At 42.3% G+C, this 15,623-nt stretch overlaps 1 protein-coding gene across 1 annotated transcript; it reads left to right on the top strand.

The window, feature by feature from the left end:
* Positions 1-3,612: 3,612 nt before the first annotated feature.
* On the top strand, positions 3,613-14,851 carry LOC120439253. Its single transcript, XM_039610049.1, has 12 exons — positions 3,613-3,739; positions 4,331-4,366; positions 5,051-5,086; positions 5,178-5,469; positions 5,552-5,688; positions 6,004-6,298; positions 11,842-11,993; positions 12,082-12,376; positions 12,529-12,674; positions 12,930-13,188; positions 14,504-14,682; positions 14,779-14,851. Exons 1-12 carry the CDS (start codon positions 3,706-3,708, stop codon positions 14,841-14,843), a joined length of 1,926 nt encoding a protein of 641 aa, XP_039465983.1. The 5' UTR covers positions 3,613-3,705; the 3' UTR covers positions 14,844-14,851.
* The last annotated feature ends 772 nt before the right edge of the window (positions 14,852-15,623 follow it).

Genomic DNA, 15,623 nt, shown 5'->3' with positions numbered 1-15,623 from the left:
TCATGGGCAGTTATTTTGCGCCTTGGTTTTCCACACGCTTCTTGCGACCCTGTTGACTATTTTGAATGAAACGCTTGATTGTTCGATGATCACGCTTCAGAAGCTCTGCAATTTTAAAACTGCTGCATCCCTCTGCAAGATATCTCACTATTTTTGACTTTTCTGAGCCTGTCAAGTCCTTCTTTTGACCCATTTTGCCAAAGGAAAGGAAGTTGCCTAATAATTATGCACACCTGATATAGGGTGTTGATGTCATTAGACCACACCCCTTCTCATTACAGAGATGCACATCACCTAATATGCCTAATTGGTAGTAGGCTTTCGAGCCCTATACAGCTTGGAGTAAGACAACATGCATGAAGAGGATGATGTGGACAAAATACTCATTTGCCTAATAATTCTGCACTCCCTGTATGGCAATCAAAATGGCCAGAGGGCCCAGAAACACAGCTCCACAGGCCTTAAGTAGTGCTCTGCTGATTGACAATTAGCTGGATTTTGTGAGCAGCATCCAATCAGGACAGAGGAGGTGGAGCCTAGACAGAACATAAGGAGTTAGTTGAAAGAAGAAAACCAACATCCTCCTGGGGGATGTAACATGCATTGAGTCGTAGGCCTTCTTGTAATCAATCCAGGCAGTGCACAGGTTGGTCAGCCTAGTCTTGCTGTCTCGGCTGAGTGTTCAGTCTACTGGTAGCTGGTGTTTTGCGCCTCTGGTATTCTTGCCAATTCCTTTCTGTGCCCCACTCATGTATGGATTCTTGTGCCTGTTCATATTAGCCGCTAAGATGCCTGACAGGAGCTTCCATGTGGTACCCACTTGTTCAAAATAGCTTATCCCACATAACCTCTCCATTCGGCTATTTTAAATTTGTTTATGTCTTATGATTGTGTAAACTCTTTGCTTTTATGTTGCTTTTTTACTCTACTGTGTACAGCGACCTTGAGTGTTTTGAAAGGCGCTTTCAAATAAAACTAAACCAAAGAGCAGCAAACCTGAACATGGAGGGAAGACAGCAGGGAGAGCAGGCAGGGTGACACAGGGGATGAACACAGACGACGCGACGAGGAACTGAGGGAAACACACAGAATACACAGAGGGACACTGGGCAATCACATACAGGTGGGAGACACAGCTGGACCTGATTAACCTGACGAGACAGGGGAACACTAACACCAGAGACCAACAGAGGGAGCACAAACCCAGAAACCCAGTATCTAAAATCCCAAAACACAAACCATCCCAAAACAGCCCACAAATAATAACAATAAATACCCCAAACACAAAATCCCTGAGTCATGGACTCAGGACCATGACAGTATTATCATTATTATTATTATTATTATTATTCTTATTATTGTTACTGAGGCAGGTTATTGGTTGGTAGTTGGATGGGACTGTCCGGCCTTTGGTTAGCCATTCTGGGTGTCTCTCGTCAACTAGCATCTGGTTCATTTGTGCTGCCAGGCGCTCTTGAACTGCTGTCATCTTCTTCAGCCAGTAAGCGGGAACTATATCCGGGCCAGGTGCTGACCAACTCTTCATACTGGAGACCCTTTCTTGGATGTCTTTCACTGTGATGGTTACTGGACCCTGTTCAGGGAGGTTGCTGTGGTCTGCCCTCAGATCCACTAGCCACTGAGCATTGCCGTTATGGGTTTCGTCGTCCTCCTATTTGCTCTTCCAGTATTGCTTCGTCTCCAGCCTTGGTGGTACAGTTCACATGTTGTTCCCCTGCCGCTGAGAGTACACCTTGGCTGGTTCTGTGGAGAACAGCTGATTTATTCTCCTGCCTTCAATCTCTCTGGTGTACCTCTTCAAGTGGCTGGCCAAGGCTGTGAGTCTTTGCTTGGCAGTTTCAAGGCCTCAGGTATGGACAGCTTGCTTGTACTTGTTAGGCACCTTCTTCATCGCACCTTTCTGCAGCTCCGATAGTTGCCTAACCTCCTTCCGTGCTACCTTGATCTTCGCCTCTAGTCTCCTTCTCCATGGAGGGTACTGCTCCTTGTGGCTGTTAAACTTGCAGCCAAGCATCTCACTGTTCACTGCTGCCGTGGTGTAGATGAGCTTGGTAATGGTGGCGGTAGGTATCGTCCGAAGTGCTGCATTCACATAATCTAGTAGATCTTCTGAGGGTCCGCTTTGTGTTTACGTGTTTGTGCAGAATCCGTGTACCTGCTCTCATTTACTGTTTTAGCTGTTTGGTGGTTGTTGAAATTTTGTGAGGTTTAACCTGAGATTCTGGCGTATATATATATATATATATATATATATATATACATATATCTATATGGAGAGAGAGAGAGACCAAAAACAGTTTAGTGAAGAAGAAACACTCAGTGCATCATGGGAATCCCCCGGCAGCCTACACCTGTTGCAATGTAACTGAGGGAAGATTCAGGGCCACCTGATCCAGTCCTAACTATATGATTTATGAAAAAGGAACATTTTTAGCCTAATCTTAAAAGTAGAGATAGCGTCCGTCTTCCGAATCTCGCTTCCTGGATAGGTAAAGCTTGGTATCATCTGCATAGCAGGGAAATGCATGCTATGCCTTTTATTGATACTGCCTAAAGTATAATGTAAACAGAAATGGTCTTAACATTGAATCCTATGGAACTCCATAATTAACGATAGTGTATGACGCCACATTTACAAGAACACACTGGACTCTATTAGATAGATATAGTTAAACAACTGCTCTCAGGTCCTTTAAAAACAATGTTGTGTTCTTGTCTCTGTAATAAAATATAATGGTTAACATTATTGAGCACTATACTGAGGTCTAGGAGGACAAGCACAGAGATGAGTCCACTCCCACAAGAGCTGTTTCTGTACCGTGATGAGTTCTGAAATGTGACTGAGTTTTCAAATAAGCCACTCCTGTGTGGATCAACAGTTTGCAGTTTTATAAATACTCTTTAAAAATGTTTTGAGATAAAAGGAAGTTAGTGGGTGGCCCATAATTATGTAAGACTGCTGCTTCAAGTAATTGCTTTAAAAAAATACTGAAGTTAGGTCACCATCACATGTGTGTGAAACAGAGAGAGAACAGAAAAACTCGGTGAACTGAACATAAACAACTTTGCGAACAGGGCACACAAACATGAGGACGAAATGATGATGTGACCAGAAGCAGAGACAAACTGAGGGCTTAAATAGACAGGATAGCAGAAGGATAGCAAACAGGTGGGAAGACGGCTGGACTTAATCTAACTAATGAAGCAGAGGAATTAAAACTAAACATAATGCACACAGGAAATAAGACTATCACAATAAAACAGGACAAGACACGGAAAAACTAAACAATGACAAAAAGTCCAAAGTCAGAACACTGTGTCAACAATCCAGGTACCATGACAAATTGATTCAACAGTCGTTAAAGTTCTTGTACTTAGTGACACTTGTCATCCTGGCTGGTGCTGAAAAGACATATTGGGGTGTTCCCATGCAAAGTTTTTTATAGGAAAGCACAAAGTAATTTGTTTGGAAAATGCAAATATCCATTTGGGAGTCTTATTCTTTATGCAAACATTGACTTGTGCTGTTGAAATGTTCAGACTATATAAATTAGTACAGTGTGGTATTAGAAGTACTCTGAAGAAACTACAGGGAAAGTAAGCCGATCTACAAGTCAGCAGGGATATACCAGTAATTAGTGTCATTTCTTTAATGTCATAATTGATGTGAGATTGTGAGAAGACATGAATGGAATGGATTATATTTGGCTCTTGACTGGTAAGCCTAAATTTATTTAATTTTAAAAATAATCATTACCAGATATTTTGTACTTTTTTCATCCTTTAAACCAAACCCAGACCAAATACCACAGCTATGCAGTAGAAAACATACAATTACAAGATTTCCTCCATTCTCATTCCCAACATGTAACATCTCAAGGCATCCAATAGGAACGCAAAGGTAACCTTCCGTGTCCCTATGATATGCGCCAGATTGTGTATGGAATCCAATAGCATGACGCCCCATAACACACGTTCCAGCCATGTATTCCAGCCCTAACCCTAGTCCTAGTCCTAACCGTAACCTTATCCCTAACCTTAACGACAACCTTAACGGTATTAGATAGTGTTTTCCAAATTGATTCATGATGAGAAAGTAAAATAAATGTACATGTGTTGGTTAATTCCAAACGGTTCTCATGTTTCCAAACGTGTAACATACAGATGCGTAACAGCGTAACATGCTGACGATTTGTCACATAGCACCTTTCTATTTAATTCCGAAACTACAGTTTAATTTGATATAAATGATATTTTATGTTCATGTCACCATTTAAATGTTTTTTAGAATGACTGCACATGTTTACAGGCACTTTCTTCATGATGACAACTGGAACATTACCAGGTAAAGATTTTTTTTCTCCTCTTTTGAAAACAATCTGTTTATTTTAAATAATAATTACTTATTTTTATCTCAGTATCTTCATTACCTAGCACTGAATTAAAAAGCTATCCCCTTTTCAGTCAATGATAATTTGTGATTTGGGGAAACGGCAAAAGTAATTTGACTGCTTGCTTTAAATATCCCAAACAGGGTGTATCCCTGGGTGTGTAATATACTGGAATTCTTCCTGACCTTCACACTTGACATGCTCTTTTCCATGCTGCTCATTTAACACTTTACAATCCAACTGCTGATGCAGGGTAGACCTGGATAAAGTGTATTGGTGCTGCAGTGATAACCAATAAAGTGGAATTGAAACTGGTTCTGAAATCTGGATCAGAACTGTAAAAAAAATAAGCAACCCCAATACAGGACCCATATAATATAATAAACAATAATGGTATGGGGTCATCTCTCACATTCGCAGTGCACAAATAAAACAAACAGATTTGCAATAAATTAATGTTGACCAAAAAAAGAACCAATCAGGCCAGGTTGTAATGCATGTGCACTTATTATTATTTTTTGTTTCTTTTAATTTTCTATCTTTTTTATGGATAAGTTATTGCTGCGATCTATTTTTCCCAGGAGTTTCTGTTCATGCTGAACAGTCATTAAAAATCAATGAATCTTGTTTGTTAACAGGCATTTCCTTCATGAATGCATCGGGACTACCAGCAGGTACAGCCTTACCCTGACCCCTGTCCCACCACCCCAAGCCCCCAGTGCAATCTATGTATTTTGACTAATTATGTCTGTTTTTCCCATCGAGGGCATCTTCTTCCTAACCTGGCACTGAAGAAGACAGCTGTGCAGTCTTCAAACGGAGACAACATCGGTTTGGCTTTCAAGGCCGTCGATGGCAACAGAGACGAGAACTATCAAGGAGGGTCCTGCACACTTACTCTATCACAGTCTGATCCGTGGTGGAGGGTAGACCTGGCAAGAGTGTATACAATTGGTGCTGTTGTGATAACCAATAGTGCAGGATTTGAAAACAGGTTGGATGGTGCAGAAATCTGGATTGGAAAGTCAACAAACTTCAGTGACCCTGAGAGTGAGAGGTGAAACAGCTTGATACAGACTCAGATATTAAAGGTGCAGTCAGTCATAGTTCCTTCAATTTCTTTTGTTGTTCATACACAGGTGTGCCGTCATCTCTCACATCCCCAGTGGACAGACGTTCTACTTTCCATGTAGCTCTATTGAGGGACGCTATGTCACTGTGTTTCTCCCAGGAAGTGAGAAGGTCCTAAATCTCTGCGAGGTTGAAGTGTACTATGGTAATCACATTTTTATTCTGATGCTGATACAGAAGTCTGATAGTTCACAGACTCCCCGGCCATGTTGGCTTTGGTTGTTCAAATCACTTTTACTTCTCCACCTCCATGAACTTGAGCAACAGAGTCAAATACCAAAGAAAAAATTTAAACAGTGAATCATTTCAGGTTGTTTCTGATATAAGAAACTTTTCTTATGAAAGTATATAGGTGAAAGTGTTTTGAGTCAGATTGTGCCCTGACAGCCAAATGCGATGTTTAAAATCACCACACAGTGCACCTTCTGTAGAAACTGACTCATAATGTTTTTCCTTCAAGGATACCCATTACCCAATGTGGCACTGAAAGGAGAAGCTACCCAGTCATCTACACTCTCTGTTGCCACTGCGTCCAAAGCCATCGATGGCAGACGGATCTCGTTCTACAGCGATGGGTTCTGTAGTCACACGGCTGAAGACGAGACCGACCCCTGGTGGAGGGTGGACCTGCAGCGAAACTTTACAGTCACTGCTGTAAAAGTCACCAACAGAGGAGACTGCTGTGCTGAAAGACTGGATGGAGCTGAGATCAGAATAGGAAACTCACTGGAGAACAATGGAAACAATAATCCCAGGTAATGATGAGAAGTTAGTTAATTTTAGAATAATTAGAAGAGCAATATGTTAAAGTTTACAAGATATATACTATCTGGAACATGACAACTAACGTAGTGAGGGCTAATAATAATTTAAACCCCCGCTGAAATCAACAGGCTCCAATTTATGGTAGTTTAATTCTAATGGCAGGAAACATAATATAAATGAAAAAACAAACTATATAAAAGTTATACATTGGTTTGGTATTTGATCCCCTACAAATCATCCAGATTTCTGGCTTTCATAGACTGACTCAGTTCCTATTAGGCACAAATCAGTTAATCAGTTACAGATAAAACTGATCTTAGTTGAGTATAAAGCACACCTTTCCAGAAAATCAATTTCATCCAGTCCGACCTCTCCACCACAGTGGGCAAGAGCAAAAAGCTTTTAAAGGGACAAGACTGGAAAAGGCTGGAAAGAGCTAGAGGAGCATCAGCAATAGGCTTGTCGAGAACACCAGACATACGGCCAAATCAACAAACTAGTAATTGTCCTAGCCAGTCTCCAGATAGAAAATCTGTGGAAGGAGCTAAGGCTTTGAGGTGACGCAAAGCAGCTAAGAAACCTAAAACTCCTGACATGCTAAAGTTCCTCTTTAGCAGGAACTTAAGGAAAATTGAAACCACCCTGACCTCTGTCGTTTACGCTTCACTGCTGATCGCTTGTCGATGACACAGTCTCGCTCTGCAAACCACCTTGTTGGGCTGGAGCTTGGCACGCTCTCATTGAAGCATGCCCTCACCTCTCACTCTTACTTTGTGTTCCAACATAGCCATAGGTGATAAGGACAGAGCACATCGTACACACTGTTTGTCTTGTAGATATCTTTTTACTTACTTGGGTAATCACTGTGATTCTAGAAATAACCCAAAGAACAGATGTCAGGGAATGGAATGTCATCATGGCAGCAGCTGAGGACACTGGATATCTTAAAGGCTGCTTCTGGTCCCGATTTCTTAGCTGGTGCCAGCCTTGATGTGGGACCCCAGGACCCCCTCAGTGCAGCAGATCTATCTGTTGCAGACTGAATCAGCCACTTTCTTCCTCCAATAGCACCATACTTTGACTGAATTGGTTCCTTAGATGTGCTCCTGTGTAACAGAATCCCAGTTGCTGCTGCTTTCCTCTCTCTGTGCAGTTAGTCTGTGTGATGAGTGATAGGTCCTGCTCGGCCCCCTTGGTTCTGTGAAGAATGCAGTGGCCCAGGAGGTAATAACGAAGGGAGTTGACCACCCACTGTATCGTGAGGCACTCTCTCTTTTTCTGGAACAAGTGGGCGGTCGACCCAACTTACCTGCTGGGACAAAACTGCCCCCAGCCCCCAGTGATGTGCAGAACAACAGGGAGGGAAAAATTAGGCATGTGGAGCAGAAATTCTCCACAGAGAGTCTTCATTTCCTGGCACTGGTCCGCCAACTGGACCAGATCTGGAGCAATTTTTTGAGTGATGTCGGTCAGGTGGCTGATCAGGTCTGCGAAATTTGGCACCATCCAGTGGTAGTATCCAGCCAGCCCCAAGAACTGCCTTACCTCCTTCTTTGTTTTGGAATGCGGTCAGGATGCAATTGCTGTGTTTTGTCTACCAGTGGATGCACCTGCCCGCCTCCCAAGTGGTACCCCAGATACTGTACCTCCCTCCGTCCAACTGCACACTTCTTTGGGTTGGTCTTCGAGCCTCACCTGCCTCAGAGAATCCAGGACCACGGCCACCCACTGCATATACTCTGCCCAGGTGTTACTGTTGATGATAACGTCATGCAGGTGGGTGGCAGCATATGCAGCATGTGAGTGCAGCACCCAGTCCATGAGGCGCTGGAAAGTGACTTGGGCTCTGAACAAGCCAAACAGAAGTGTGCCAAATTAGTACAACCCAATAAAGTGGAGAAGGCAGTTTTCCTGCAGACAAGGGAATCTGAATTTCATTCTTCACTGGTCTTGGACCTTCCTCCCAACAGAGAATCTACCTGGCAATCCTAATTGCTTTTATCTTTGTGAATGAACCTACAAATGGTGATTATGAATGGAGTGGCTTATTCAGCTGCTCCACCAGCCCAGCAGTCTGAAGGCGGTTGACTCTGGTCTGAACAGCTTTAATGCCCAGTAATTTGTACAGTTCTTTTAGTGTGTGAGAAATTAGTCTGGTCAGTCTGGATTTCTTTTGGGAAACTGACTGTGGGAAATGACCTCAAACAGTGTCATCTCCTAAAGAAATGTTGCGCAGTGGCACTGCTTCAGGATATCACATTGCATAGTCCACCAGATATCACAAAGAAATACCAACATGCACTCCAGTGAAATGGCCTGACAAGGTCCATGCCAATCCATTCAAACAGGACCTCCATTAATGGTAATGGGTGCAAAGGCGCTTTTGGAACGGCTGGCGGGGTAACCCGGTTACACTCTGGGCAATAAAATTGGACTAGCTCCAGAGTTTTGTCATATCCCATATGCCCTGCCATGGGGGTATAACGCACCAACAACTAGGTTTGTCCCTCTTCTGTGCAAGTGTCATGACTTACTCAATAGAGCCCATCTTTCATCAATATGAAAGATATCATAGTTATGCAAATTCTCATGACAATTGATCAACAACCACTGATCAAAACCCACTGATCAAAGAACACTGATCAATGGCCATGAGTACCATTCACAGAGAGTTGGGGAATGGCTGCAATCACAGCATTGTAAGATGGTGAAAGATGTACCCTTAGGCCCCCTCCTCCATTCAGAGATGGTCTTTCCCTTTTCATGTAAATGGCCTCCTTGACTCTGCGCTCAAACCAGCGTTCCTCCCTGTCCAGGATGTGTACATCCTCATCATTGAAAGAGTGTCCACTGGCCTGTAGGTGTAAATAGACTGCAGAGTCCTGGCCTGACGAGGTGGCTCTTCTGTGTTGTGCCATCCTCTTCGCCAGAGGTTGTTTGGTTTCCCTGATGTATAAATCCTGCAATCCTCCTAGCACTTAACAGTGTACGCTATATTACTCTGTTTGTGTCGAGGGACCCGATCCCTGGGATTTTTGGTGCAGCGTGTTTTGGGGTTTAAAAGCCACAGAGACGCTGTGTTACGAAAAAATGCATCTCAGCTGTTCCAATACTTCTGACACATACAGGATCACTACAGGTTTTCACTTAGGCTACGTTCACACTGCAGGCGAAAGCGCATCAAATCCGATTTTTTCGCCCCTATGCGACCCGTATCCGATCTTGGTATGACAGTGTGAACGGCACAAATCCGATATTTTCAAATCCGATCTGGGTCACTTTCGTATGTGGTACTGAATCCGATACGTATCCGATGTTTTAGAAAGCGACTGCTGTGTGAACGGTCAAGTCGCATTAAATCCGTCTTTTACGTCACTGACACAAGACAGACGCCAATTATCAGCGCCGGAGAAGCGCCCGATAGGACATCACGAACGATTTCTTCCCATCCGGTGAAACTGTTAGGAAGACCACGTTGGAGAAATGTGAACATTTTATTTTTACTGTATTTTCTGCAGATTCTGACAGAAATCTGCAACTATCCTTTGAAGCACCGCTCCTCTAAAACAGCAAAAAGGATCATTATTAGGTTATTTGCATTATTATGTAAATAACAAAATAACTTAAAGCAAAAATTTGGAAACATAAGGTCCGAAGTCTTTATATTAAGGCCAATCAGTCAAACAATATTGTTTGCTCTGGGTCTAAACAGAGCGAGTTGTGTGTGACATCTTCTTTTGCGCATGCGGGCCACTTTGAGCGTTCACACTGGTGAGCGTTTGATGTCGCATTTTATGTGTAGTGTGAACAAGCAGACAAAAAAATCGGATTTGATCAAAAAATCGGAATTGAGCATTAAGACCTGCAGTGTGAACGTAGCCTTAGTCAGCGGTTGTCCTTCTCTCCTGGAGCTTTCTTTTGGCGACTTCCCAGCTTTGACAAAAGTCCAGCTGGGATAACCACATTTATTCAGGGCCTTCTTGATGTGCTGTTCTTCTGCCTCCCTGGCCGCTGTGTCAGTGGGGATGGTGTTCACTCTGTGTTGTAGCGTCCTGATGACACCCAGTTTATGCTCCAGTGGATGATGAGAGTCAAACCTTAAATACTGATCCGTATGTGTAGGTTTACGGTACACATCAGCTTTTAGATGTCCCCCATCACTGATGGAAATCTCACAGTCTAAGAAGGCTAACCTGCCACTTTTCATGTCCTCCCTGGTGAATTTGATGTGTTGTTCCAGCGAGTTAATGTGATCCGTGAAGTGTGGTACGTCCTGATTTGATTTTCACCCAGGTGTCATTCACATACCTGAACCAATGACTTGGTGGTGTTCCAGGGTAGGATAACAAAGCCCTCTTTTCCACTTCTTCTATGTACAAATTGGCCACGATGGGTGAAACTGGGGAGCCCATGGCACACCCATGTTTCTGCCTGTAGAACTGGCCCTTGTATGTGAAGTAGGTGGAATGAAGACACAGTTCAAAAAGCAAACACACTTGGTCGATGCTGAGAGTGGTCCTGTTACTGAGGTTGGGGTCATCCTGTAATCTCTTACGGACTACCTCCAACGCTTCCATGACTGGGATGAGTCACTTGGATGAGCCACTGAAAACTCTACATCCAGATGAACAGAATCTCCAAACTTTTGGAGATTTACTTACCTGGATGATTGAGCATGCATCAAGAAGATTTAAGACAAAGTTTAACACTTTAAACTTTAAAATCACCTCATTACATTTTCTCTTTTCTTCTAATGTTCTATTATTCTTAACACAGAAAATTCCATTACATTTGAATATTCAGGCACATATAAATACGCTTTGTGTTTTATTCAGTTTATCTTTCTTCAATTAGTTTTCATTAGCACATTTTCACAAAAACATTCATTTAAACATAATCCACTTTAATCCAGTTATATAGAAATACTTCCTTTTACTTTGTCTCTTTAAAACTCTGTTTTTGTCAATCACAGTTTTCTCAATACAGTTTCTTTGTATGAATCGTACACTTTAAAGAGTAAGAGAAAAGAATAAAGATGATTTACTATTAGCAAATATGGAAAAGCTCTGTTATAGCACTCTATGTCATTTTAAACATAAAATGCTGGGTTTCAAGATGTCTCAGATGTGATAAGAGGAAAGCTGCGGGACTTCAATGTCTTTCAATCCCACCTTTTCAACAGTTAAATAAAAAACAAAGAAACTTTTCTGTGGAGGGAGCTGAAGCTTTGAGTGCCAAGTGGCAGCTAAGAAACTGCAAGGAGGGGTCGGCCAGAGTCCCTCCTGTTATGTGCACAAACCTGGTGACCAACTATAAAACATGTCATACTGCTGTGCTTCCTAACAAGAGTTTCTACAACAAGCCCTGTTTTGCTTCAGGATCAAATACCTAATTCACCGATAACTTCTTAGATACAGTTTTTGAAAACTTATAAGAACCCAGTGATGTTCATTTTGGCCGTCTATGTTACATTTCTTTTAACATGAGGCCCATAATACTAACATAATGCTGCCCCCACACTTTCTGCTGTCAGGTGTGCTTCCATCTCACATATCAAAGCAGGTAAAACCTACACATACCGGTGTGACGGAGGCAGCATGGAGGGTCGCTTTGTGAACGTGTTTCTTCCTGGACAGAAGAAGACTCTCACCCTGTGTGAAGTGGAGGTGTATGCTGCCCCAGCAGGTAGAGCTTTAAGTGACTGGATCTGATCTACTGAAACACATCTGCCTGATACTGATTCATACTTGTTTTTTCCTTTTCAACACTTTAGTGGAGCCACTTCAAAATGTGGCCTTAAAAAAGCCAACAGTACAGTCATCGACTTCGTCACCACCTTTTCTGTCATCAAAAGCTGTTGATGGGTACAAAAATGGAAACATACGTGGTGCAGGCTTTTCCCACACTAAGGAAGAAACAAATCCCTGGTGGAGAGTAGACTTGTTAGCTGTCTATAAAGTCAATGCTGTCACCATCATCAACAGACAAGACTGTTGCTCTGAAAGGATTCTTGGGGTAGAGATTCGGATCGGGGACTCACTGGATCAAAGTGGAAATCAAAACCCGAGGTGAGACGTGATTTCTGAGAACTGGAACATTTCTCCATAATTGTTTGTTCATTTTTTTCTTCCCGTTTAAGCAACAGATTAATCGTTGGACAAAGATTAATTGGTGGGTAAAACTGACACATTTCTCTTTGATGTTTCTACAACTCCATCAGGTGTGGCATTATTGAATCATTGGATGGTACACCAACATACACATTCCATTGTAATGAAATGGAAGGTCGCTACATCAATGTGTTCATGCCAGCACCTCTGAGAGTTCTGACGCTGTGTGAAGTGGAGGTGTTTGCTTCTCTGCCTGGTATAGCCGTTCTTTCTAGTGGTATATGTGGAAGCTGCTTGTTTTTATTTGTTTAAAAAAATTTTTTTCTCATATTTATCATTGTACAGTGGAGAAATTGAACTTGAGGCACTTTTCTGACTTTCTAGGTTTCAGTGTTTGTGTTTTGGTTTTTTTTGGAGCTGAAGGCAACATTACAATTGAACCTGTTAAAATAAAATAAAACAAACACACACAGATGAAACAAACAGAAACCTAACAAACTTTGCTCTCCAGCACCAGAAGCTGTTACTCCTTCACCGACTCCTCCTCCAACACCTCCTCCCACACCTCCCACTGTGAGTGTGCAGCTTGGTGGCAGGAACGTGACGGTGGTGGGAGAGAGGCTCTGCTGGTCTGATGCTCTGATGTACTGTAGACGTTATTACTGGGACCTGCTCAGCCTTCACAGCCAACAGGAGCAAAGCGAGTTGGAGCAGCTGCTGGGCCTCATTCCTTTCTCCCTCACAGACCACGTCTGGTTGGGACTGCGCAGGTACTTATACAGAAGATACTTCTAACAGCTCAATGAATGAACAGGGAGGACACAGAGTCATCCAGGATTCAAAAGGTCATAGTTCAAGTTTTCTTATGCAAATTAAGAACGTGTGTGTGTGTTAATGAGATCGGAATAACATTTAGACAGGAGAAGTGGAGTCGGATGGTAACAAAGAGAGCGAAGATTGTCAGAACTCCAGTCTCACCTACGGTTTTGATTTCCACTTTTACACAGACAGAAGGCATTACATTACAGACATCAAGGATAGTTGCTAGCACCAAGGAATCCACAGGTAAATGGGAAGCATGAAGAGGCCGCTAGGACAGCTGCAACCATGCAAAACATTCAGAGTGTAAGGCGAGTCACAAGAAGTCTGCTGAATGGGAAGAATAAGATTCTGGCAGTCAACACCTGTGCTGTGCTGGGATAATAAGCAGGCCAAAAGAGGAGGTAGAAGCTACTTACATCAAGACAAGGAAGCTCATTACCAGGAATGAAGTGTTCATCTTAGTCCAGCACCCTGAGACGCCGAGGACTAGTGAGTGTCAGAACCACTCTCCAGGATGAGACAACAAACATGGATGTTTGTTGTCTCATCCACTTACAACTGATCACGTAAGTGAACACTTCAGTCAGCAGAAACCTGAGAAAGAAGAGGAAGGAAGAAAGGATAGACTACTGTACAGTATGTACCACTGTCAGATAGAAAACAGTGGCTGATATGGGGTGGCTGTAGCTCAGGTGGTAGAGCAGGTCGATCCCAGGCTCCTCCACTCCATATCCTTGGGCAACATACTAACCCCATATTGCTCTCCGATGCATCCATCGGAGTCTAAGTTGTTAAATGTGTAAGCACTTAAAATAGTTTTCATATATGTGTGATTGGGTGAATGAATTAGTTGTATAAAGCGCTTTGATAGCACTCAGAGTAGAAAAGCGCTATATCAAGAAATAGTACGGTTGTTGTGGTAGATGTAGCTATACCGAGCAACATCAGGAAGAAGGAACATGGGAAGCTGCAGAAGTACCATGGACTGAAAGAGGAACTAGAGAAGATGTGAAGGGTGAAGACAGCAGCGGTCCTCATGGTATTTGGAGCTCTCAGGGCAGGGATCCCCCCGAAGAGTGCAGTTCTTGATGGGGTCGAGGTGAAAAGTGATGATGCTGAACTGGGTAAGAGGAAGAAAATGAATGAATGCTTGGAGTGATTTGGTGTTATATCATAAAGACCACATAACTTGAAAATGTGAAAAAGCAGTTAAAATCCATAGGCTACATAAATGGCAGTATTTTGATTCACTATGTCCAACAGATCCTTGAGTGGAGACGACTGGTTCTGGATGTCCGGACACTCCATGAATTTCTTCAACTGGCCACAAGATTTTGTCCCTTACTATTACTCCAGCATGTGTGGAGCTATGAGCAATGGAGAGCACTTCCTGTGGCAGGACCTGCACTGTGGGGAACACCTCAACTTCATCTGCCAATCAGGTCGGGCTTAGACGACGCTAATGCATGTGTGCACTGTTGTTCCTCAGAAAGTTTTGTGCTTCTGAGGATTAATTACTCTACCTTCTGTTCATTTAGGTGCTGGGGACAATGTGCAAAGAGTGGACTTCTACAGCACCAAGAATGTCACAACTGTAAAGTAAAGGTCAACAATATACTGCATATCGGAATACTTCTAAGTTACTAATAGTTTTCATATACATATACATAAATATATATAACTGACAGTTTGGTCACCAAATGGAGCGTCATAGTCTACAACTGAATGCCAGATCTAAATCGCTTGTTATATTGTATCGCAGCATCATACTATAATGATCATAGAATATGTACTCATGTTTCCTGTTTGTTAGTTTAAAAAAAAAACAAACAGTAATTAATATTTATGAACCTCATTCAATTAACAGATGTGACTCTGAAGATGGTTCTGGATTATATGAAAAAGATTAGCAATTAAATGTAGATTACAAATAAAAAAAAAACAAAACACAGAACTTAACTCCAAATTCACCAAATGAATTGAATTTGCATTAAAAAAATATACAAGTAGGGCCCTGTGGTGCTCTTAGGCTCCTACATCCACTTGTAGGTTTGTGTGGCTTGTAGTGAAGCAGCTTATTTAGAGTAATAGTTGCCATCTTGGTTAATATATCTTACCAGTCTATGCCTCTCTTTCTTTCTCTTTTTCAAGTCATTTGGCTGTATTTGTCATTAGCTTGCTTTATCTGTTGATTTGCTTACAATTTATGACGTGTTCAACTTTTGGGTTTTAATAAATTTGCCTCTCATACAAGTTATGTCATGTGTGGTCTCCATGCTTTGCCCTTCGCTTATACTCACTTTCTTTAGGTATTTCAAAGCAGTGGAACCAGTCTTGTAGAGATCCAGAGTTTCTATCGATGCCTCATCAGGAAGTTCTGATG

The sequence above is a fragment of the Oreochromis aureus genome, linkage group 3 (assembly GCF_013358895.1).
Source record: "Oreochromis aureus strain Israel breed Guangdong linkage group 3, ZZ_aureus, whole genome shotgun sequence".
NCBI classification, from domain to species: Eukaryota; Metazoa; Chordata; class Actinopteri; order Cichliformes; family Cichlidae; genus Oreochromis; species Oreochromis aureus.
Note: the sequence above shows the minus strand (reverse complement) of the source record. Positions and strands in the feature narration are given on the sequence as shown.

What these genes read in the sequence shown, in the direction of transcription:
- LOC120439253 (XM_039610049.1), top strand. Translation starts at nt 3,706, where the DNA reads ATGAATGGAATGGATTATATTTGGCTCTTGACTG. An exon ending in AGTGGAAATCAAAACCCGAG is followed by an intron (nt 12,377 to 12,528) that starts GTGAGACGTGAT and finishes CAACTCCATCAG; the next exon opens with GTGTGGCATTATTGAATCAT. An exon ending in CAACTTCATCTGCCAATCAG is followed by an intron (nt 14,683 to 14,778) that starts GTCGGGCTTAGA and finishes CTGTTCATTTAG; the next exon opens with GTGCTGGGGACAATGTGCAA.